The sequence below is a fragment of the Citrus sinensis genome, chromosome 1 (genome assembly GCF_022201045.2).
Source record: "Citrus sinensis cultivar Valencia sweet orange chromosome 1, DVS_A1.0, whole genome shotgun sequence".
Classification (NCBI taxonomy): Eukaryota; Viridiplantae; Streptophyta; class Magnoliopsida; order Sapindales; family Rutaceae; genus Citrus; species Citrus sinensis.
Genome location: NC_068556.1, coordinates 16,037,324 through 16,057,421, shown reverse-complemented (window position 1 = coordinate 16,057,421; position 20,098 = coordinate 16,037,324). Strand labels below are relative to the sequence as shown.

The window sequence follows — 20,098 nt, the reverse complement described above, 5'->3', positions numbered from 1 at the left end:
AGTGATCATGGAGGAGAGTTTGAAAACCATGCATTTGAAACCTTTTTGCAATAATTTGGGCATTGTGCGTCAATTTTCATCGCCTAGGACTCCACAACAAAATGGAGTTGTTGAGAGAAAAAATAGGTCTATTCAAGAAATGGCTAAAATCATGTTGAATGAAAATACATTACCAAAATATTTTTGGGCTGAAACCGTCAACACCGCTTGTTATATTTTAAATCGAGTGTTGATTAGACCACATCTCAATAAAACTCCCTGTGAGCTTTGGAAAGATAGAAAACCCAACATTGGTTATTTCAAAGTTTTTGGATGCAAATGTTTCATTTTGAGCACAAAAGATCATCTTGGTAAATTTGATCCAAAATCTGATGTTGGTATCTTTTTTAGGTATTCAAACTCAAGCAAAGCTTATAGAGTTTATAACAAAAGAGCTTTAGTTGTGGAAGAATCCATGCATGTTATATTTGATGAATCTAATCCCTCCTCTGCGGAAAAAGGAGTTGTTAATGATGATGCATATGGAGAGTTACAGGAAGAATCATCAAAAGATAAACAAGAGATTGCATCACAAAAAAATCAAAAGGATAGACAAGAAGAGCAAACAAATATAGAGGAACAAGAATGTATTTCTCAAACACTCCCCAGGGAATGGAGTTATGTTTCTTCTCATCCTAAGGATTTAATTTTAGGAGATCCTTCAAAAGGTATAACCATTAGATCATCATTTAGAAACACTTATGAGCGTGCTGCGTTTATTTCTCAAATTGAAATGAAATCCTTTGCTGATGCAGAAAATGATGAATCTTGGATTATGGCAATTCAAGAGGAGTTGAATCAATTTGAGAGAAACAATGTGTGGGAATTAGTTCCTAAACCGGAACATCAATCCGTCATAGGTACTAAGTGGGTATTTAGAAATAAGATGGATGAATCTGGTGTAGTTGTAAGGAATAAAGCTAGATTAGTGGCTCAAGGTTACAACCAATAAAAGGGAATTGATTTTTATAAAACATTTGCACCCGTAGCTAGACTAGAATCAATTAGGATGCTATTAGCATTTGCATGTTATAAAGATTTTATTTTATTTTAAATAGATGTCAAAAATGTTTTCTTGAATTAGTATATTATGGAAGAAGTGTATGTGAAAAAACCCCCTGGTTTTGAAAATGAAAACTTTTCAAACCATGTTTACAAATTGTTGAAAACATTATATGGATTAAAACAAGCACCCAAAGCATGGTATGATAGACTTAGAAATTTTTTATTAGATAACGATTTTTCAATGGGGAAAGCAGATACTACACTTTGTAAAACATAAAAATCAAGCTATACTCATTGTACAAATTTATGTTGATGATATTATTTTTGGTTCTACTAATAAGTCTTTGTGCAAGGAGTTTTCATCTTGTATGAGTAAGGAATTCGAAATAAGTATGATGGGAGAGTTAAAGTACTTTCTTGGGCTGCAAATTAAACAAAATGAGGAAAGAATTTTCATAAATCAATCCAAATATGTGAAAGATTTACTTAAGAGATTTGACATTGATGACTCGAAGACCAAAAGTACTCCAATGAGCACAACGACCAAGCTTGACAAAGATGAAAAAGGCAAAGAAGTATATATCAAAATATATCGAGGTATGATAGGATCCTTACTTTACTTAACTGCAAGTAGACCCAATATCATGTTTAGTGTATGTTTGTGTGCAAGATTTTAATCATGTCCCAAGGAATCTTATTTGCTTGCTGTAAAACGAATTTTCCATTTTTTGAGTAAAACCATAGATCTTGGCATTTGGTATCCTAGAGGAACTCATATAGACTTAACATGTTATTCGGATGCGGATTTTATCGGCTACAAAGTCGATAGGAAAAGCACTAGTGGAACTTGCCATTTACTAGGTCATTCACTTGTTTTATAGTTTAGTAAGAAACAAAATTCTGTTGCACTTTCAACCACTAAGGCTGAATATATCGCTGCAGGAAGTTGTTGTGCATCAGTTCTCTGGATGAAACAAACACTTAGGGATTATGGTATTAATCTTGAACAAATTCCTATTAAATGTGATAATACTAGTGCTATAAATCTTTCAAAGTATCTCATTCAACACTCTATAACCAAGCATATAGAAATAAGACATCGTTTCTTAAGAGATTGTGTTCAAAAGAGAGATATTGTATTAGAGTATATTTCTATGGAAAAAAAACTTACTGATATTTTTACAAACCCTCTTGGCAAAGAACAATTTTTGAAAATTCGGCATGAACTTGGGATGATGAAATTATTACATTAACATCTCTATTCATGATTATTGAATCCATTAATTGATGATTTGATGATTTTGTGGCATTTATGAAATGCTTAAGCATGATATATGAGTGATGTGTTTACATTTAAATCTTTTAATGTTTATATGAATTGATTGTTTGAATACATGTTAGTTCATGAATCATGCATTAAAAATGGCTTTTAAAACATTTTTGGATCAATTAAATGATCTTAGAATGTATTATTTGTTGGCCAAATATTAAATCAAATGTGCGAAATTATACATGAAATAAACGAATAACCATTTCTCAATAAACGGTGTACCGTTTAATTCCAGAAACTGGGATATGATGGCTGTTAATTACTCCTTTACCGTTTGATGCAAACGGTAAACCGTTTAAAAATAGAGAGCTTACTAAATTTTACCCCTTAACCGTTAAGGACTAACCTTTAACCGTTCCCCATTAAGTGTTCTCTGGAATTTACTCCCTCACCGTTTACATAAAACGGTTCGCCGTTTTCGTGCGATATAAAACTGTTCCAAGTGTTTCTTCTTCTTCACTTACCCGCTTACCGTGTACACCATTGACGACGCAGCCAAAGCTTTCTCTTCCTTCAATCTCTCATTTTTCTCCCTTCACTTGCCAAATCAAGCCCATAAAATCATTTCTAATCATCATTAGAACCTTTTTACCTATTCAAAAACACAAATCGAGCCTAAAAATAAAAAATCCCAAATTCAAACCCTAAGGGCAGCCGAACGATTCTCACCATTTTTAATCGGATTTTTGCCTTTCCTTGACCACATTGAGCCTCAATTTCACTTCCTCTACTCATTCTTAAATCGGTTCATTTTCTTCAAAACTCATCTTCCTCAAATTTCCTCATTTTCTCTGTTTTTCACCATGGCTGGGTCATCTCAGAGACCTCGGAGGAGGAAAGTAGTTCCTCCTAGGACTCCTATACCTCCACGAGAACCCTTTGAATTCGAAAGAATTCACTTTCCTACAAATGTGTTAGCCAAGCATTTCGAGGATCATTTCATGGGTCGACAGGTACTTGACTCTTTTTATATGGATATTGAAGATTTTAAAGAGTTAATTGTTTGTAGTAGAAGTGTTAGAAATATGCTATGTCCTTGGGAGTCCGCTATAGATTTTGATGACAAAGTGTATCCTAATCTAGTCCGAGTTTTCTATTCAAATATGGAACTTTCAGAAACTCAGTTGGATAAGATTGTTACTCATGTTAGGGGTGTCCCTATTGAATTTGATGTTGAGCTCTTGAACAATATTCTAGGGATTTCTAATGATGGCCATAGGATTTATACATCCAAGAAAGCCCTCTCATTTACTAGTTTCGCTCATCATCTCGGTGTCCGAAATATTTCTTGCCGTCGAGACTTGACTAATGACATTTGCAATTTACCTTTTCGGTGTTAATTGTTACCTCTCCAAATTCGTATCCATCATACTATTTTATAGCATATCATTACACCTAGGAAGGGTCATTCAGATGAGGTCACATGGTTGGATGTTGGGCTGTTAGACAGTCTCCTTACTGGGCGTCCTATTAACCTTGGGTATATCATTATGCGCCATATGTTGACTACTCCTGCGGTTAACCACCATTTGCTTCCTTATGGCAATATCATTTCTAAGATTCTGTGGTACTTTCAAGTGCCTCTACGGGATGCTGTATATAAGGAAATAAGCCAGATTGGTCCGGAAGCCATGAGTAGTATTAGTTTTTCTAGAAAGAACGGCCAATGGATCAAGACTAAAAACTCTAAAAATCGGGATACCTTGCTTGCTCCAGAGGATGATCGGATGCTAAATGATATTTATCCCCCCGATCAGCTTCCCGATTTTAGACTAGAAGCCCATCATCCACCTCCTCGTCGACGCTCTATTCCCCAGCTTCCAGCTGATTCTGATACAGAGGAGAGTGAGACGGACACTGATATTCCCTCCACTTCCGAGCCACTTTTAGCTCCCTAGTAGTCTACCACTCCTGAGCCATCTTCTGTTCTTGAGCAGCCTCCTACTTCTGCCGAGCCCTCAGTATCGGACACTTTGCAGCAGCTAGTTGATAATGTTCGCAGACTTTCTGAGCGACAGCAGCTGATTCTCGATAGATTGGACACTCTTTCTCGAGACCAGCAGCAGCTACGTTCTCAGTTTCAGATTTTTTAGCAGTAGAGCATCGATCAGCAACTTGAGCTTATTGCTGGACAACAGACTCTCCTTCGTTATTTTGGCTATGACCCTGGCAGTTCATCTTCACCACCTCCATCTTAGTTCTGTTCTTTATCTTATCGCACATATATTTCATATTCTGTCTATATATATGTGTGTTCTTGATACTTATATTTTGTGTTTTGATTCCATTATGTTTTGTTGATGATTTTGATGGATTCTTTTACATGATTTTGATGATGGTTGAGTATATGTGATTGAATTATTCATTTATTGGAGTTGTTGGTTTAACAAACTTGTTATATAATATTTGGAAGTGTTTTTAATCTTGTTCTGTATTTGAGGATTTGTTCATTTTTAAGGGGGGACTTTGCCAAAATTTCTGGTAGTTTACTTTGGGTAATCTCTTTCTTAATTCTATGTTTTATGTATTCTTTTTCTATTTTTTCTTTTTAATGATGAAGGGTGAGATATTGATAATGAATAAGTATTGATAATGAATAAGTATTCTTTCTCTGCTAAAATGAATAATGAGTATAAAATCATGAAGAGGGAGATAACAATTAAATAAGTATAAATATTTTTTGATTTATTGAGTAAAAATCTATTTATTGAACAATTTTTAAATTGTCCATATATTTAGGGGAAGCATATAGTTAGGGGGAGCAAAATATTGAAAAGAAAATTGTCATCATAAAAAAGGGAGAGAATGTGTTTGATTAAAATGTTGGTGCTATTCATTAATAAACAAAAGCCATATAATCATTCCAATTGTGTTCATGAAAGATGTATAGTTAAATATACTTGAGTTGGAAAATGATTCCCTATGATATTCGGCTAAAACTGTGATTCTGGAAGTAAACGGTGAACCGTTTACTTTGAAACGGTTAACCGATAAAATCCAGAGAGGGACAATTGTTTAAGCTCTAACTGGTTAGCAGAAACGGAAAACATAAATGGTCTGGGAAGGTCACTGGAATGAAACGGTGAACCGTTTATAGTAAACGGTTAACCAATAAATTCCAAAATAGAAGCTTGTATTAATCTTGCACCGTTTAACTGAAACGGATAAGGCTATTTCGTTTTGCAGGTCAATGGAAATAACCGGTGAACCGTTACCTTCAAACCACTAACCGATAATTTCCAAAGTGTCATTTTATACTAACCTTTAATCGTTCAAGCAAGAACGGATAGCAGAAATTCGTTTTGCAGGTCTCTGGAAATTAACGGTGAAAGGATAGTGACAAACGGCCAGCCGTTTATTTGAAATTTGGCTCAAATGGTAACTTTGACCAATACAAACGGTTAACCGTTAGTGGCTAACGGCGATTTGATTACGAGGAGACAGTCAATAACGGCTATTTTTCAGCTCCGACTATAAATAAGCTCATTCAAATTCAAACAAATGTTGATCACAACGCTATCATTGAGCTCATAACTGAGAATACAACCTTCATAAAGCTTTAAACACATTCTTGCTTCATTTATTCACATATTGGGCATTGATTTGTAATCTTAAGTATTGTGTAAGTGAAGAACAAATTTATAATCTTTACTTTCAATGATTGTAAGTATTGGGATAAACTTGGGTTAATAGATTGGGGATAATCTCTTATTGTAAAGGTTTATTGACACCTTTGAAGTTAATTGTAAACATTTGAAGCCTTGGAGGCTTGCTTAGTGAAATCCTTAAGCCCGGAAAGCTTGGAGGCGTGGACGTAGGCGAGGTTGGATGAACCACGTAAAACTCTTTGTGTTTAAATCTCTATTTCCTTATCTTTTTATATTGTGATTAATTTGTTTGTTATTGCTTTAATTTCGTTTCAGATTTGTGTTGAGTTTTGTTTTAGAATTGTATAATTTTTAGAAACCCAATTCACCCCCCTCTTGGGTTGCATAACTAGAATTTCAAGTATGTCTATTCTTACATCAAGTTAAGGTAAACCTCAGAGCGTTAGCGTGTTCATCATCACCTTCAACATGTGATAGCTAACATGTCCTAACCGAGCATGCCATAAATTTATTGTCTCAATTTTTTGAGTCTTGTCTATATAAGCAGACTTTACTGATAATACATAAACTCACTCTAGCCTTTGTCCTTCAACAATAGGTGTTCTAAAGATCTTTATGTCTTGATACACTTTGACATCTTGAGAATGAATAAGATATAGTTTCCTAATGATGTTAACTGTGATACTAAGAGTAGGTTTTTCTTCATACTTGGGACATAACACACATCTTGAAGTGCCACTTTATGTGGACCATATTGAGGTTTAAGAACTATAGTGCCAACGTTAGCTATTTGTAGTGTTGTAGATTTTACTTCAATTGCTATGGTGTCAATGTGCAAGTGTAAACAACAAGTAATAAAATTATGAGTATTCAAGATTGTCTCCAAAGGAATTGATGCTATCAGACTTGCTACAGTAATTTCAATAGTACAATCTATGTTCTAAATTAAATCAATACAACTAATATGACCAAGTAACTTAGTAAAATAAAATCACAATAATTAAAAATGCAATGAATAGAATTTGCACGTTAATAAAAAAGGTTAAACCAATAGGGATGGAGTAATTGAGTGATTAAACTCTCTTGATGGTGTTGACTGTTTTATGCATGTTAAGCTCAATTGCCGCAGCATCTGCTACAGCACTGGGCAGAAACCAGCTTTTTCCTCGGAGGTAGCATGTTAGATGTCTTATATTTTTATGCAACCTAATAATAACCAGTTGTTATACCTACATAAGATGTAGCATTACACGTTCAGATTCTCTTTACCCTACAAGGTGAATCTCTATATCTAGTTCATCACTAATCTTAGACTAAGCATAACCCTTTTAATACTCAAGTTAAACTTAATCTAGGAAACTCAATCCAAGACTGAGTATTGCTCTAATATGTTCCACTAGGATAGGCCCTTTTGTGGCTCTTTCCTATCTTATATCATTAAATGGGTGATCAGCCGAAACAATAACTTTAAATAAATACTTTCAAAGAAAAATGCTATAGCAAACATGCTGCAGCCTCCACCCATTTAGACATATAGTCCACAGCAACTAGAATATATATGTTCCCAAAGGATGGTGAGAACGGGCCCATGAAGTCTATCCCTCATACATCAAAGATCTCCACCTCCAAAATGTTTGTTAATGACATTTCATGTCTTTGAGATATGTTTCATATTCTTTAGCACCTGTCACAACATTTAGCCAACTCATAAGCATCTTTAAAAATAGAGGGCCAGTAATAACCTGATTGTAGAACTTTGGCAGCTATTCTGTGGCCTCTGAAATGTCCTTCATATGCTGCAACATGGCATGAATGCAATATATGTGGGATTTCTTCATCAAGTACACATCTTCGGATCACATTGTCTGAGCATAGCTTCTATAAATATGGATCATCCCACTAGTAGCTTCTAACATCATGAAAAAATTTCTTCTTCTGCTGATAATTCAAATTAGGTGGTAACAACCCACTCACCAAGTAATTAGCAAAATTTGCATACCATGGGAGTCCAGCTTGCTGCAGCATCTATGCATGTTGTAGCATTAATTGTTGCTCATCAGGGAATGTTTCAGTAATGTCTTGTTTGGTCAATGTTTCAGTGATCTACTACTTGATTTTCAATCCATTTCCTATTATTTATCTCCAAATCAAACTCTTGTAACAATAAGATCCATCTTATCAATCTTGGTTTGGCATCCTTCTTTGAAATCAGATATTTTATTGTTGCATGGTTAGTGTAAACTATCACTTTGGTGTCTACTAAGTAGGCTTTGAATTTATCAAAGGCAAACACCACTGCTAGTAACTCTTTTTCAGTAGTGGTGTAGTTTATTTGAGCAGTAGCAAGAGTTTTGCTGGCATAGTAAATGGAGTGAAAAATCTTGTTCTTTCTTTGCCCCAGCACTGCTCCAACAGAATGGTCACTAGCATCACACATCAGTTCAAAAGGTAGACTTCAATATGGTACTACAATAACTGGTGTTATTACTAGAGCTTTTTTTAACTCATTAAAGGCTTTGAAACAATCTTCATCAAAATTAGAAAACATGTCATGCTCCAGTAACATACATAAAAGTTTAGCTATTTTGCAAAAGTCTTTAATGAACCTTCTATAGAACCCAGCGTGTCCCAAAAAATTTCTAATACCCTTGATCGAAGTTGGAGGTAGCAGTTTATCTACCACATCTATCTTTGCCTTGTCCACCTCTATCCCATTCTTGGACATTCTATGACCCAGAACTATACATTCTTGTACCATAAAAGTGACATTTTTCACAATTGAGTACCAAGTTGTTCTCCTCACTTCTTTTAAGCACATCTTCTAGATTGTGCAAACAATCTTCATATGCATCTCCAAAGACTGAGAAATCATCCATGAAAACTTCCAATGTCTTCTCAACCATATTTGAAAATATGGACATCATACACCTCTGGAAAGTTGCTGGAGCATTGCATAGACCAAATGGCATTCTTCTGAAAGCAAAAGTTTCATAAGGGCAGGTGAATGTGGTCTTCTCTTGGTCCTCTGGTGCTATAGCAATTTGGGTGTAGCTTGAATACCCATCTAAAAAATAGTAGTAATGTTTTCCAGTAAGTATATTCAACACTGATCTATAAATGGCAGTGGGAAGTGATTATTCCTTGTGGTTTTGTTAAGTTTCCTATAGTCCATACAAACTCTTCATCATGTTACTGTTCTTGTGGGAATAAATTCATTCTTCTCATTTACTACAATAGTTACTCCACTTTTCTTTGAAACACATTGTACTAGGCTCACCCAAGAACTGTCAGATATCGGGTATATGATCCCAACATCCATCCATTTGATGATATTTTTTTTTATAACTTCCTTCATGATAGGGTTTAGTCTCCTCTGTTGCTCTACTGAGTTGCTGTAATAGTCATTCAGCAGAATCATGTGCATGCATATGGATGGGTTAATTCCTTTAATATCTGCTATAGTCCATCCAATTACCTTTTTGTATTTCCCCAGCACTTCTACCAAGCTCATTTCTTGATCTGTATTTAAAGAAGTTGAAATGATTACAGAAAGTGTATTATTTTTGCCAACGTAAAAATATTTCAAGTGTGAAGGTAAAAATTTCAATTTTAAAATAAGAGGTGATTCAATAGATAGAACTGTTTGTTTTCAATCCCTATTTGAAAGATCTAGAAATTCAAAGTGTCTGTCATGTCTTACAGATTACTTTTCTCCTAACCATGCTATCTGGGTTGCTGCAGCAACTTCTTCTTCAAGTTCTTCAAAAGTAGCAGCTTTGATTTCTTCTTTACTGCATCAGCTGTCTATTCTTTTTGTCACAACAAGGTCTACAACACTCAAGAAATTACAGTCTTCAACCTCATCAAGACTTTTCATAGTTTCCAACACATTGAAGTTGACTTGTTAGTCATTCACCCTCATTATTAACTCTCTTTTCTGCACATTAATTATGGTCTTCCCTGGTGCTAGGAAAGGTCTACCAAGTATAATTGGCACTTCCTTGTCTGCCTCAAAATCTAGTACAATAAAATCTACTAGAAAAATGAATTTGTCTATCTTTACCAAGACATCTTCAATCTTACCCTCATGATATGCATGAGATCTGTCAGTAAGTTCTAAAGTGAATGTTGTTGGTCTGCATTCACCAACTCCCAATTGCTTAAATACAGATAAAGGCATGAGATTAATGCTTGCTCCTAAGTCACAAAGTGCTCTACCATTCTACTTACTTCCAATAGAACATGGTATTGTGAAGCTTCCTAGATCTTTCAGTCTTTAAGGAATCTTATTTGAAAGCATTTGGCTACATTCTTGTGTTAGAGCAACAGTTTCAAATTCCCCAAACCTTTCTTTTTTTGCCAAAATATCCTTCAAAATTTCACATAATTGGACATTTGTTCTAAGGCTTCCACAAAGGGAATGTTGATCTGCAATTGTTTCAACACTTCCAAGAATTTGCTGAATTGCTTATCTTGTCGTTGCTTCTGGAATCTTTGTGGGAAAGGGGGTGGATGCGTAAACTGCTACACTACCACAAGCGATATAGGTTGCTATTCTTTTGATCAACTCTAGGTTATTACTACTGGTGTTGTAGCTTCTGCCTCGACAGGTGCTAAATAATTTCTTTATGTGGTTACTATAGCCTGACTACTTTCACTAATGTTTTGATAACTGGGTTGCTGCAATTCTTTTTCAACTTGAAGTTCCTCGGAAGATGAAATATGTTTCATCTCTTTTCTTGGAATCCTAATAGGAATATCAACATCCTTTTCATACCTTAAATTGATCACCTTCCAATGTTCCTTACCATCTCTCCTTGGATCTTCTGTGTTGCTGGATAAACTCCCCTGAGGTCTGTTACTTAATGTTGTGGCAAACTGTCCAATTTGATTTTCTAAATTTCTCAATGATACAGCCTGACTTTGGACAACTGCTTCATTCTTCACAATGTATTATTTAATTAGTGTTTCCAAGGAACTAAATTGATCATTGCTGGTGTTTCTTTGCCCTTGATTCTACTGATGAAAACCAGGTGGGTAAGTAGGTCTGTTCTATCCACTGGATGTTGGAGCATGCTAGTTCTAGTTCCTCTATGAAAAGTTTGGATGTTGCCTCCATCTAGGGTTGTAGATATTGGAATATAGATTGTTCTGGTTCTGTCTATTGAAGTTGCCCACATAATTGACTGAAGCTGGATTCCCTGGGAAATCATCAAATAAATGCTCCTCTCCATAATACACACAGAAAACTCAGCAATTTGATTGACAGTTGCTAGAGTAGTGGTCATAACTTTCACCATATTAGTCAATGATGTTACTTGGGCTGATAATGCTGTAAATGCATCCACATTGTGTATCTTTATTGCTCCTCTTGCTGTAGTTTGTCTAGTTGATGGCCACTAATAATTGTTATTAGCAATTTTCTCCAAAATTTCATAGGCTTCATTGTAAGATTTAGATAATAAAGCCCCATTTGCTGAAGTATCGACCATCAATCTAGTGCTTGGGTTTAACCTATTATAGAAGGTTTCTAACTGTATGCAGTAAGGAATGCCATGATGAGGACATCTCCTGAGCAACTCCTTAAATCTTTCCCAAGCCTATTGTTGTGCAAATTTTAATATACTCGCAAGCGCACGAATCTATTGTAGTGTAGATCAATGGTGACGAGTGTCGATCCCACGAGGAGGTGGATTTTAATTATATATAGAATTAATTTTGTAAATGGGTGGTTGGAATTATGGTGGAAATGATTTGGAATATGCTAAAACTTAAATTAAAATGGCGAGAATAAATTCTAAAACTGGAATTAAAATGGCGAGAATGAATTGAAGAGGATTCTATTGAAATGACGTACTTGGGTATCTGGATCCGTATCAACATGCATCATGGGCTAAATATTCCTTATTAATACCAATTAAATCATGAGGGGGGAATCCACACCGCATGAACCACGCTCTAATCAATATGGTGCTAAGGGCTTATCGTGCCAAATAATAATAACCTTATACTAGAGAGCCGGTGTAACCAAGGCGGTACTAGACAAGATTAGTATTATTTGTCGACGAGAAGTCAAAACATCCACAAAAACTAGAGGGGAAGAGAAAGTAAATTTACCAAATTAAGCCCATGACACATGTTGAGACTTCACCTTCAACCCAAGCTTGAACGGAAATTAGCTACTCATAATTGAACTAGGGGCAAAATGGGAATTTATTAAAATACGAAGAAAATACAAGATGGAGAGGGAATTACAGAAAATGGATCCGAAAAATGGATTCAGAGATATCAAATTAGGGGGGAGAGGCCCCCTTTTTATAGATACATGGAGTAAATCATGGCCATCGGATTAAAAACAGTTTGGACGCTCAGGATTGCGCCACGTCATCAGTCAACAGTCCACGGTTTGACCACGCGGATGAACAGTAACACGGTTTGACCCGACTTTGAATAGTAACGCGGTTTGACCCGGATGAACAGTAACGCGGTTTGGTTGAAAATAATCCTGTGTGATGCATGCACCGTACGCGAGATTTTTCGTCCACTGATATGCTGCCACGTCACCATCAACAGTACATAAGAATTTTAGTCCAACAGGATCGTGACACCTCATCAGTCAATGCCACATCATCGGTCAATACCACGTCATCGATCCGTCTATGTGAACAGTGCCGTGAACAGTAACGTATACAGTCCCGTATACGTGAATAGTACCGTACATGTGAATAGTGTCATTTTTCCTTTTATGCTCCTCCTAAGGTTTTCGACCGTCCTGAGTTCAAAAGTGATGTCCGTTTTGCCATCTGATTTCTCCTTTATTGTGAAATGACTATAATGCCCCTAAAATACATAAAATACTTAATTAAAATAAAACACATGTAATTAAATCACAAGAAGGTTAAATACATAAAAGTAAGGGTTGTTAGTAAGATTTGAAATGTAAAATGATGGTTTTCTCTTTTATAAATATGCATTTTCTAACACTCAACACACCCCCCAACCAGCTTATTGCTAGTCCCTAGCAAATAAAGCGAAAACAAAATTCAAATTCAAAATGAATTTTTTTTTTTTTTTTTTAGAAACACTCGTGTTTATTCAATCAGATTAATGATAGCAATCAAATAAAAGTATAAGCATTATCTCCAGTCTAAAGCAACATCACACTCACATCAACCATCCACATGAATTAGTCCAGTAGACTTTGTTATAACTACTTTCAAGAATGACATGTCAACCCCAAAATCTCACTGGAAGTAGTGACATTCTCACAAATAAATTAAATCCAATAAAAATAGTCACTCCAATGAATGGTAATTGAGAGAGAAAATAATAAAGAAGTGATATCACATGCTCTCACCAAGATGAAATAAATATGCCCTCAGCTTAGAAATAATACGATCTCAAGTCAAATAAAATGTTAGTCAACCCAATTTATTTATTTATTTATTTTATATGCACCACTACATCTTTTTAGCCCATATAACTAGCTTCTACTTCAGATTATAGTTCCCTAAAATCAGGAAGGACTTTTATTAGGATGTAACGTAGGCTAGGGATATGGTTAACAAATAAAGGAAATAAGGAAAACAAAGTGTATGTTTGAGAAAAATGCAAAGAATTTTTTAATTTTTTTATTTTTTGGAAGTTGCAAGGTGGATTTCACCTATTATTGTTATTTTTATTCTTTTGAAACAACAACTTTTGTTTTGTTGTTGTTGTTTTTTTTTTTTTTTGGTATAACTTCACTGAACAACATAATTATTTACATTTTCTCAAACATAAATAGGTGATGGAACTTGTAAGATATCGGATAATACTCCAAATCGGAGTGGGTCAAGATGATAAGTTGACAAAGAAAATGTTTTTTTTTTTTTAAAGGCTCAAAAGGGTTAACTATGGATATTTAATAAAATGGATGGCTAGAAAGGCTCAAACGGATCAAAGATGGCCTTTCCATCGTCTTTTAGGGCTCTAAATAACCTTCCATATCTACTAGTTAAATGGGCCTCCAAATGTAGCAACACACTTTTTTTTCTCTTTTTCTTCTTTTTTTTTTTTATTTATTAAGGGTTAACTCAAAAGAAATCTAGAGATCGTGTATACAATAATAAACTGTTAAGCTGTATAAAGAATGGGCAAAAGGGTTACTCTCCAAGAAAAATGATAGGCTCAAAAACTCACTTGGTACTTATTATGACATGTTCATTCCTTCAAGCAACGCATATTTGTCTCCGACATCAACATGTAGAGTAGCAAACATAATGTAACATCACTTAAGACCAAAGATAATACAAATACTAAAATTTGAAATTAATCATGTCATCCAATGTTAAAACAAATCACACAAATTTTTTTTTTTTTTAAAACAACATTCTACCCCCCAACCTATTCTAAACATGAAAGGAAAATATGCATGCAGAAATGTGAAAATGATGCAAAAAATAAATTAGAAAAAGTACACTTAAAATGATAGAAAAAGAAAATGGTTTTTTTTTTTACTAAGAAGATGCGTTTCTAGAGGCACTACACTCCATATTCAGCCATCTTTGACTCAAAAGTTGGAAAATGTATATTCATAGAGGAGAAATTAAAAAGAAGAAAAATAAACATCAAAACTTAATAAAGAAAAAGAAATTTTTTTTTTTCGAACAATGAAGATGCGTTTCTAGAGTAACTACACTCCATATTCAGCCATCTTCAATACAAAAAGTTAGCAACAGTTAGTTTCTACAACAAAAAATTAGTAAAAACTTAACCAAGATTCCACAATTGTCGACTATTCCCTTCCCCCAACCAGAACGAAACATTGTCCTCAATGTTGTAAAGGAAAGAAGTAGAGTTTAGAAGACATCACCTGGGTGGTGCAACACAGAAGAAAATATTTACAGGCGGAGAGTTAAATCTAATTTGTACTTCTTACTGCGACTACTGTTACCATCATTATTTGGTCGCTCCAACACAAAGGTCCAGGGGTCTGGCTCCGGTCTATAAGCTTGTAACAGATCTAGTAGCTCATTAGCAGTGTGAGCACAAATAAAGAGTTTTTTCACATTAGCGGGAATGAAATAGTTTTTTATTGCATGGTTAAGAAATGCGATAAAGCCATCATAAAAGTTATTGACATTTAACAAACCGATGGGTTTCTGGTGGATGTGCCCAAGATGCTAGTGTGATAAGTGCCTCTAGTGTTGCAAGATCTCCTGGAAGGAAAATAAAAGCATCAGCATGATTAAGCATTTCAGTTATTCTTTCCTGCATACCTGAGACGACTAACTCTTCTCCAGTTGATGAGTCAGACGAACTGCCTAATGGTTTTAAGACTCTTGGGATGATGCCTAACACTTGACTTCCTCCGATAAAAGCTGCTTTTGAGACCATTTTTGATAACCCTCGGTTACCTCCTCCATACACCAAGTGTAATTTTCTCGTTGCTATGCTTCGACCAAGATCTATGGCTGCCTCAACGAACTCTTTATGTTTGCCATATGTAAATCCAGAAAGCACACAAATGTTCTTGAATTGTCTATTGGGAGTAGCTGACATTGTGATACTTCTCAAAAACAATTTGTAAGTGCTTGACAAAAAAGAAATCACATTTAAGAGTCTCGGTGATAGTGGGTCATGGTTGTGTATGAGGTAATATGTCAGTGTCAAATAACGCGTAAAGCACGTGGCTCGCAAGTCAAAAAGAAAACAGTAAAAAGGAAAAAGCAAACAGTAATAAAATTATTAAAGACAATAATGCAAACAATAAGACAATAGTGAAATAAAATAACAATAAAGTAAAAGGATATTTACAGGTAGTTGCGACTGTGGCTCACATCTTCCTCTGGTTTTACGTCCAGAAACGGCTTGAACGCCCTCTATGGGTCGAGGATAGGCTTCCTATCCAGTTTTCTTATAAACTGGCAAACAGGGTCGTTTATAGTCAGATTCCCGAGACTATATCGTGCATATTCTTTCTGGAATAATGGCCATAACTGGAGAATCGCTCCTTGCACATATCCACTGGGATGCGTTTCAAGAGACAAAAGGATATCATCCAATGACTCCTTATTCAAGCCATCCCTAATGAATTGAATCTTATCTTCCCTGTTATCAGACATCATTCCTAAAGAACATGGGTTTTTATTGCAACTCATTCTGGCACACTTATGACAAGCAACAGAAATTCTTCGAGCTCGTCGTTTTCTTGCATAATTTCCTTTACCACAACCAGGCATGTATGCAATAAATTTTGGAGGTAACTCACTTGCCGATCGTACTTTAGCCTCGATTAACCAACGGATGTCAGCAGGTATGTTATTCCTCATGAGTAATCGCATGCGTTCGGACCGAGCTTTATAGATTGTAAGGAAGGCATTCTGAGGAAGTGAAGGGAATTGCTTGTGAAGTTTCGCTAGAATCTCGTTTCTGTCCATACCTTCGCCTCAGAATATCAGTTATTATGGGAAACTGAAGTAACCGACTTGATTGTCACGGAGTACCGTTATCCGCCACTTCACCGGGGTAACAAACTAAAGAACACAAATAGAAAAACAAATTAAAACACACAAAGAAAATTAAAATCGTCCTCTTATTGAATTTACCTCAAGCTCCAACTGGATGTCGTAAACACTTCTCTCAATGTCTCTGAGTTGGCGTTCTAAACCCTCAACATAGGCTACTAACTCTGGTGGTTGTAGAGCCCAAATGCGTTGTGTTTTACAAAATTGAATCTGCCTTTTGAGATGAGTTTTGACACGTTGAAGTGGTTTAAGAATGTTCAGGAGGAACGGTCTAAGTATGAGACTCATGATTAAAAATGATAAGAGAAAACTTAATGGTAAAATAAACACACTTATGCAAAAACAATTTCAATTAGCAAAAGAATAATAATAAAAAGAAAGAAAGAAAAATCAAATCAACGAAAAGAAAGAAAAAAAATCAATTTAAATCTGGTGGGTCACTCAAATTTATTTCGGTGTCTTCTCCACGTGGTTGGTATTCTAGATATGGCTTTAATCTTTGACCATTAACTTTAAACGTGACATCGTTCTTTGGGTCCTTAATTTCAATTGCCCCATGTGGAAAAACAGTATGAACAATAAAGGGACCAGACCAACGAGAGCGTAACTTACCTGGGAATAGGTGCAAGCGAGAATTGAACAAAAGCACTTTCTGACCTGGAGTGAACGATTTTCTCATAATTTGCTTATCATGGAAGACTTTCATTCGTTGCTTGTAAATCTTGGCATTTTCGTATGCATCATTGCGAATTTCTTCAAGTTCTGCCAGCTGTAATCTTCTTTCTGAGCTGGCTTGCTGCATGTCAAAATTGAATTTCTTGATGGCCCAATATGCACGATGCTTGAGTTCCACAAGTAGGTGGCAAGCTTTTCCATACACTAGCCTATAGGGTGACATCCCAATCGGGGTCTTGAAAGCCGTTCTATATGCCCATAAGGCATCATCAAGTCTTAATGACCAATCTTTTCTGTCCGGCCTCACCGTCTTTTCTAATATGTGCTTTATTTCTCGATTGGAGATCTCAACTTGGCCACTGGTTTGCGGATGATACGGGGTCGCCACTTTGTGTGTGATTGAATACTTTGTCAAAAGAGCTTTGAATGCTTTGTTACAAAAGTGGGCACCACCATCACTGATTATTGCTCGAGGGAATCCAAAGCGCGAGACAATGTTGCCTTTCAAAAATCCTATCACCACCTTGTGATCATTGGTCCTACATGGAATTGCTTCTACCCATTTTGATACGTAGTCAACAGCAACCAATATGTATTGATGGCCAAAAGAAGGGGGAAAGGGTCCCATGAAGTCAATACCCCATACGTCAAAAATCTCAACCACTAAAATTGGATTTAGTGGCATCATATTCCTTCGCGTAATGCTCCCCATTCGTTGACACCTATCACATGAAGAACAGAAAGTGTAAGCGTCTCGAAATATAGTTGGCCAATAGAAACCACATTGTAAAACTTTAGTCGCTGTTTTCTTAGCGCTGAAATGGCCTCCACAAGCTTGTTCATGGCAGAATGAAAGGATATTCTGAATTTCATTTTCTGGGACACATCGTCTAACAATTTGGTCTGCACAATACTTGAACAAATACGGGTCATCCCAAAAGAAATTCTTTATCTCTGCAAAGAATTTAGCCTTGTCTTGCTTGGTCCAATGCTCTGGAAGTTTACCTGTAACAAGATAATTAACTATATCAGCATACCAAGGTAATACTTCCACACTCATTAATTGTTCATCTGGAAATGACTCATTCAATATTAATGGCTCTGTAATTGTGTCAAGATGGAGACGAGAGAGGTGGTCCGCCACAACATTTTCTGTCCCTTTTTTATCTTTGAATTCCAAGTCAAATTCCTGCAAAAGTAACACCCAACGAATTAGTCTAGCTTTTGCATCTTTCTTTGTGAGAAGATATTTAAGAGCAGCATGATCTGTGAACACGATTATTTTACAACCAATGAGATAAGATCGAAATTTCTCTAATGCAAACACTACTGCTAGCATTTCTTTTTCAGTAGTTGAATAGTTCAACTGTGCATCATTCAATGTCATACTAGCATAGTAAATAACGTGGGGAATTCGATCAACTCTTTGTCCTAATACTGCTCCTACTGCATAATCAGATGCATCACACATGAGTTCAAATGGTAAACTCCAGTTCGGGGACTGAATGATGGGTGATGATGTCAACAAATGCTTTAATTTTTCAAACGCAACAAGACATGAATCATCAAAGACAAAAGGTACATCCTTAGCAAGTAAATTGCATAAGGGTCTAGAAGCTTTGCTAAAATCTTTAATGAAACGTCTATAGAACCCAGCATGCCCAAGGAAAGATCTTACTTCTCTGACTGTTTTGGGTGGAGGAAGATTAGAAATGAGATCCACCTTGGCTTTGTCAACCTCAATACCTTTGCTCGAAATGATGTGACCGAGAACAATACCTTGTTTTACCATAAAATGGCATTTCTCCCAATTTAAGACCAAGTTCTTCTCGACACATCTCTGCAGAACTAGTGTTAGATGATGTAAACATTGATCAAACGAGTCACCAAAGACAGAAAAATCATCCATAAAGACTTCAAGAAATCGTTCAACCATATCAGAAAAAATGCTTAGCATGCATCGTTGAAATGTAGCAGGTGCATTACATAATCCAAATGGCATTCTCCTATATGCAAATGTGCCAAAAGGGCAAGTGAAAGTAGTTTTCTCTTGATCTTTTGGTGCTATGGGAATCTGATTATATCCTGAGTAGCCATCTAGAAAGCAATAAAATTCATGGCCTGCTAATCTATCAAGCATTTGATCAATAAATGGTAAAGGAAAATGGTCTTTACGTGTGACAGAATTCAACTTTCTATAATCAATGCATACACGCCATCCTGTAGTTACTCTAGTGGGTATCAATTCATTATCAGCATTGGTAACTACTGTGACTCCTGACTTTTTGGGGACAACTTGTACAGGACTAACCCATGAACTATCAGAAATGGGGTAAATGATACCAGCATCTAATAGCTTAAGGACTTCTGTTCTAACAACTTCTTTCATATTAGGATTTAACCGACGTTGCATTTCCCTAGTAGATTTAGCATTTTCATCAAGGTGAATGTAATGCATGCAGTCTACTGGGTTTATACCTTTGATGTCTGCTATGGTCCATCCTAATGCCCCTTTATTCTCTTTTAAAACATCCAACAACTTACCTTTTTGTTCGTCATTTAGGGATGATGAAATGATTACCGGCAGAGTACTTTCTTCTCCAAAAAATGCATATTCCAATGTGTTGGGCAATGGTTTGAGCTCGAGTTTCGGTGGTGATTCTGATGATGAGATGAGTTTCTTCTCTGATAGTGCTAGTTGTTCAACTCTTGACTTCCATTTATTAGTGTCCATGGATGGTGCTGAGTCAAGTAGGGCGTTGACCTCATCGACCGATCTGTCAATATCAAAATCCAAACCAAAGTGAGTTAAACATGTTTGTAAAGGATCATCACTAAGGTTTGAAACAAAAGTATCATCAACTAATGCTTCAATTAAATCCACATCAACAATTCCATCATCTGCACTGTGAGGTTGTTTGGCAATGTTGAAG

General features: G+C 35.8%; 1 protein-coding gene across 1 annotated transcript; it reads right to left on the bottom strand.

Moving 5' to 3' along the window:
- Positions 1 to 16,559: 16,559 nt before the first annotated feature.
- LOC127903383 (uncharacterized) lies at positions 16,560 to 19,560 on the bottom strand (the record flags this gene model as incomplete). The annotated part of the gene is made up of 5 exons (XM_052443895.1): positions 16,560 to 17,097; positions 17,518 to 17,750; positions 17,997 to 18,353; positions 18,555 to 18,750; positions 19,477 to 19,560. Coding segments are annotated over 5 exons (1,059 nt in total), but the record flags the coding sequence as incomplete, so codon positions are not given.
- Positions 19,561 to 20,098: the final 538 nt, after the last annotated feature.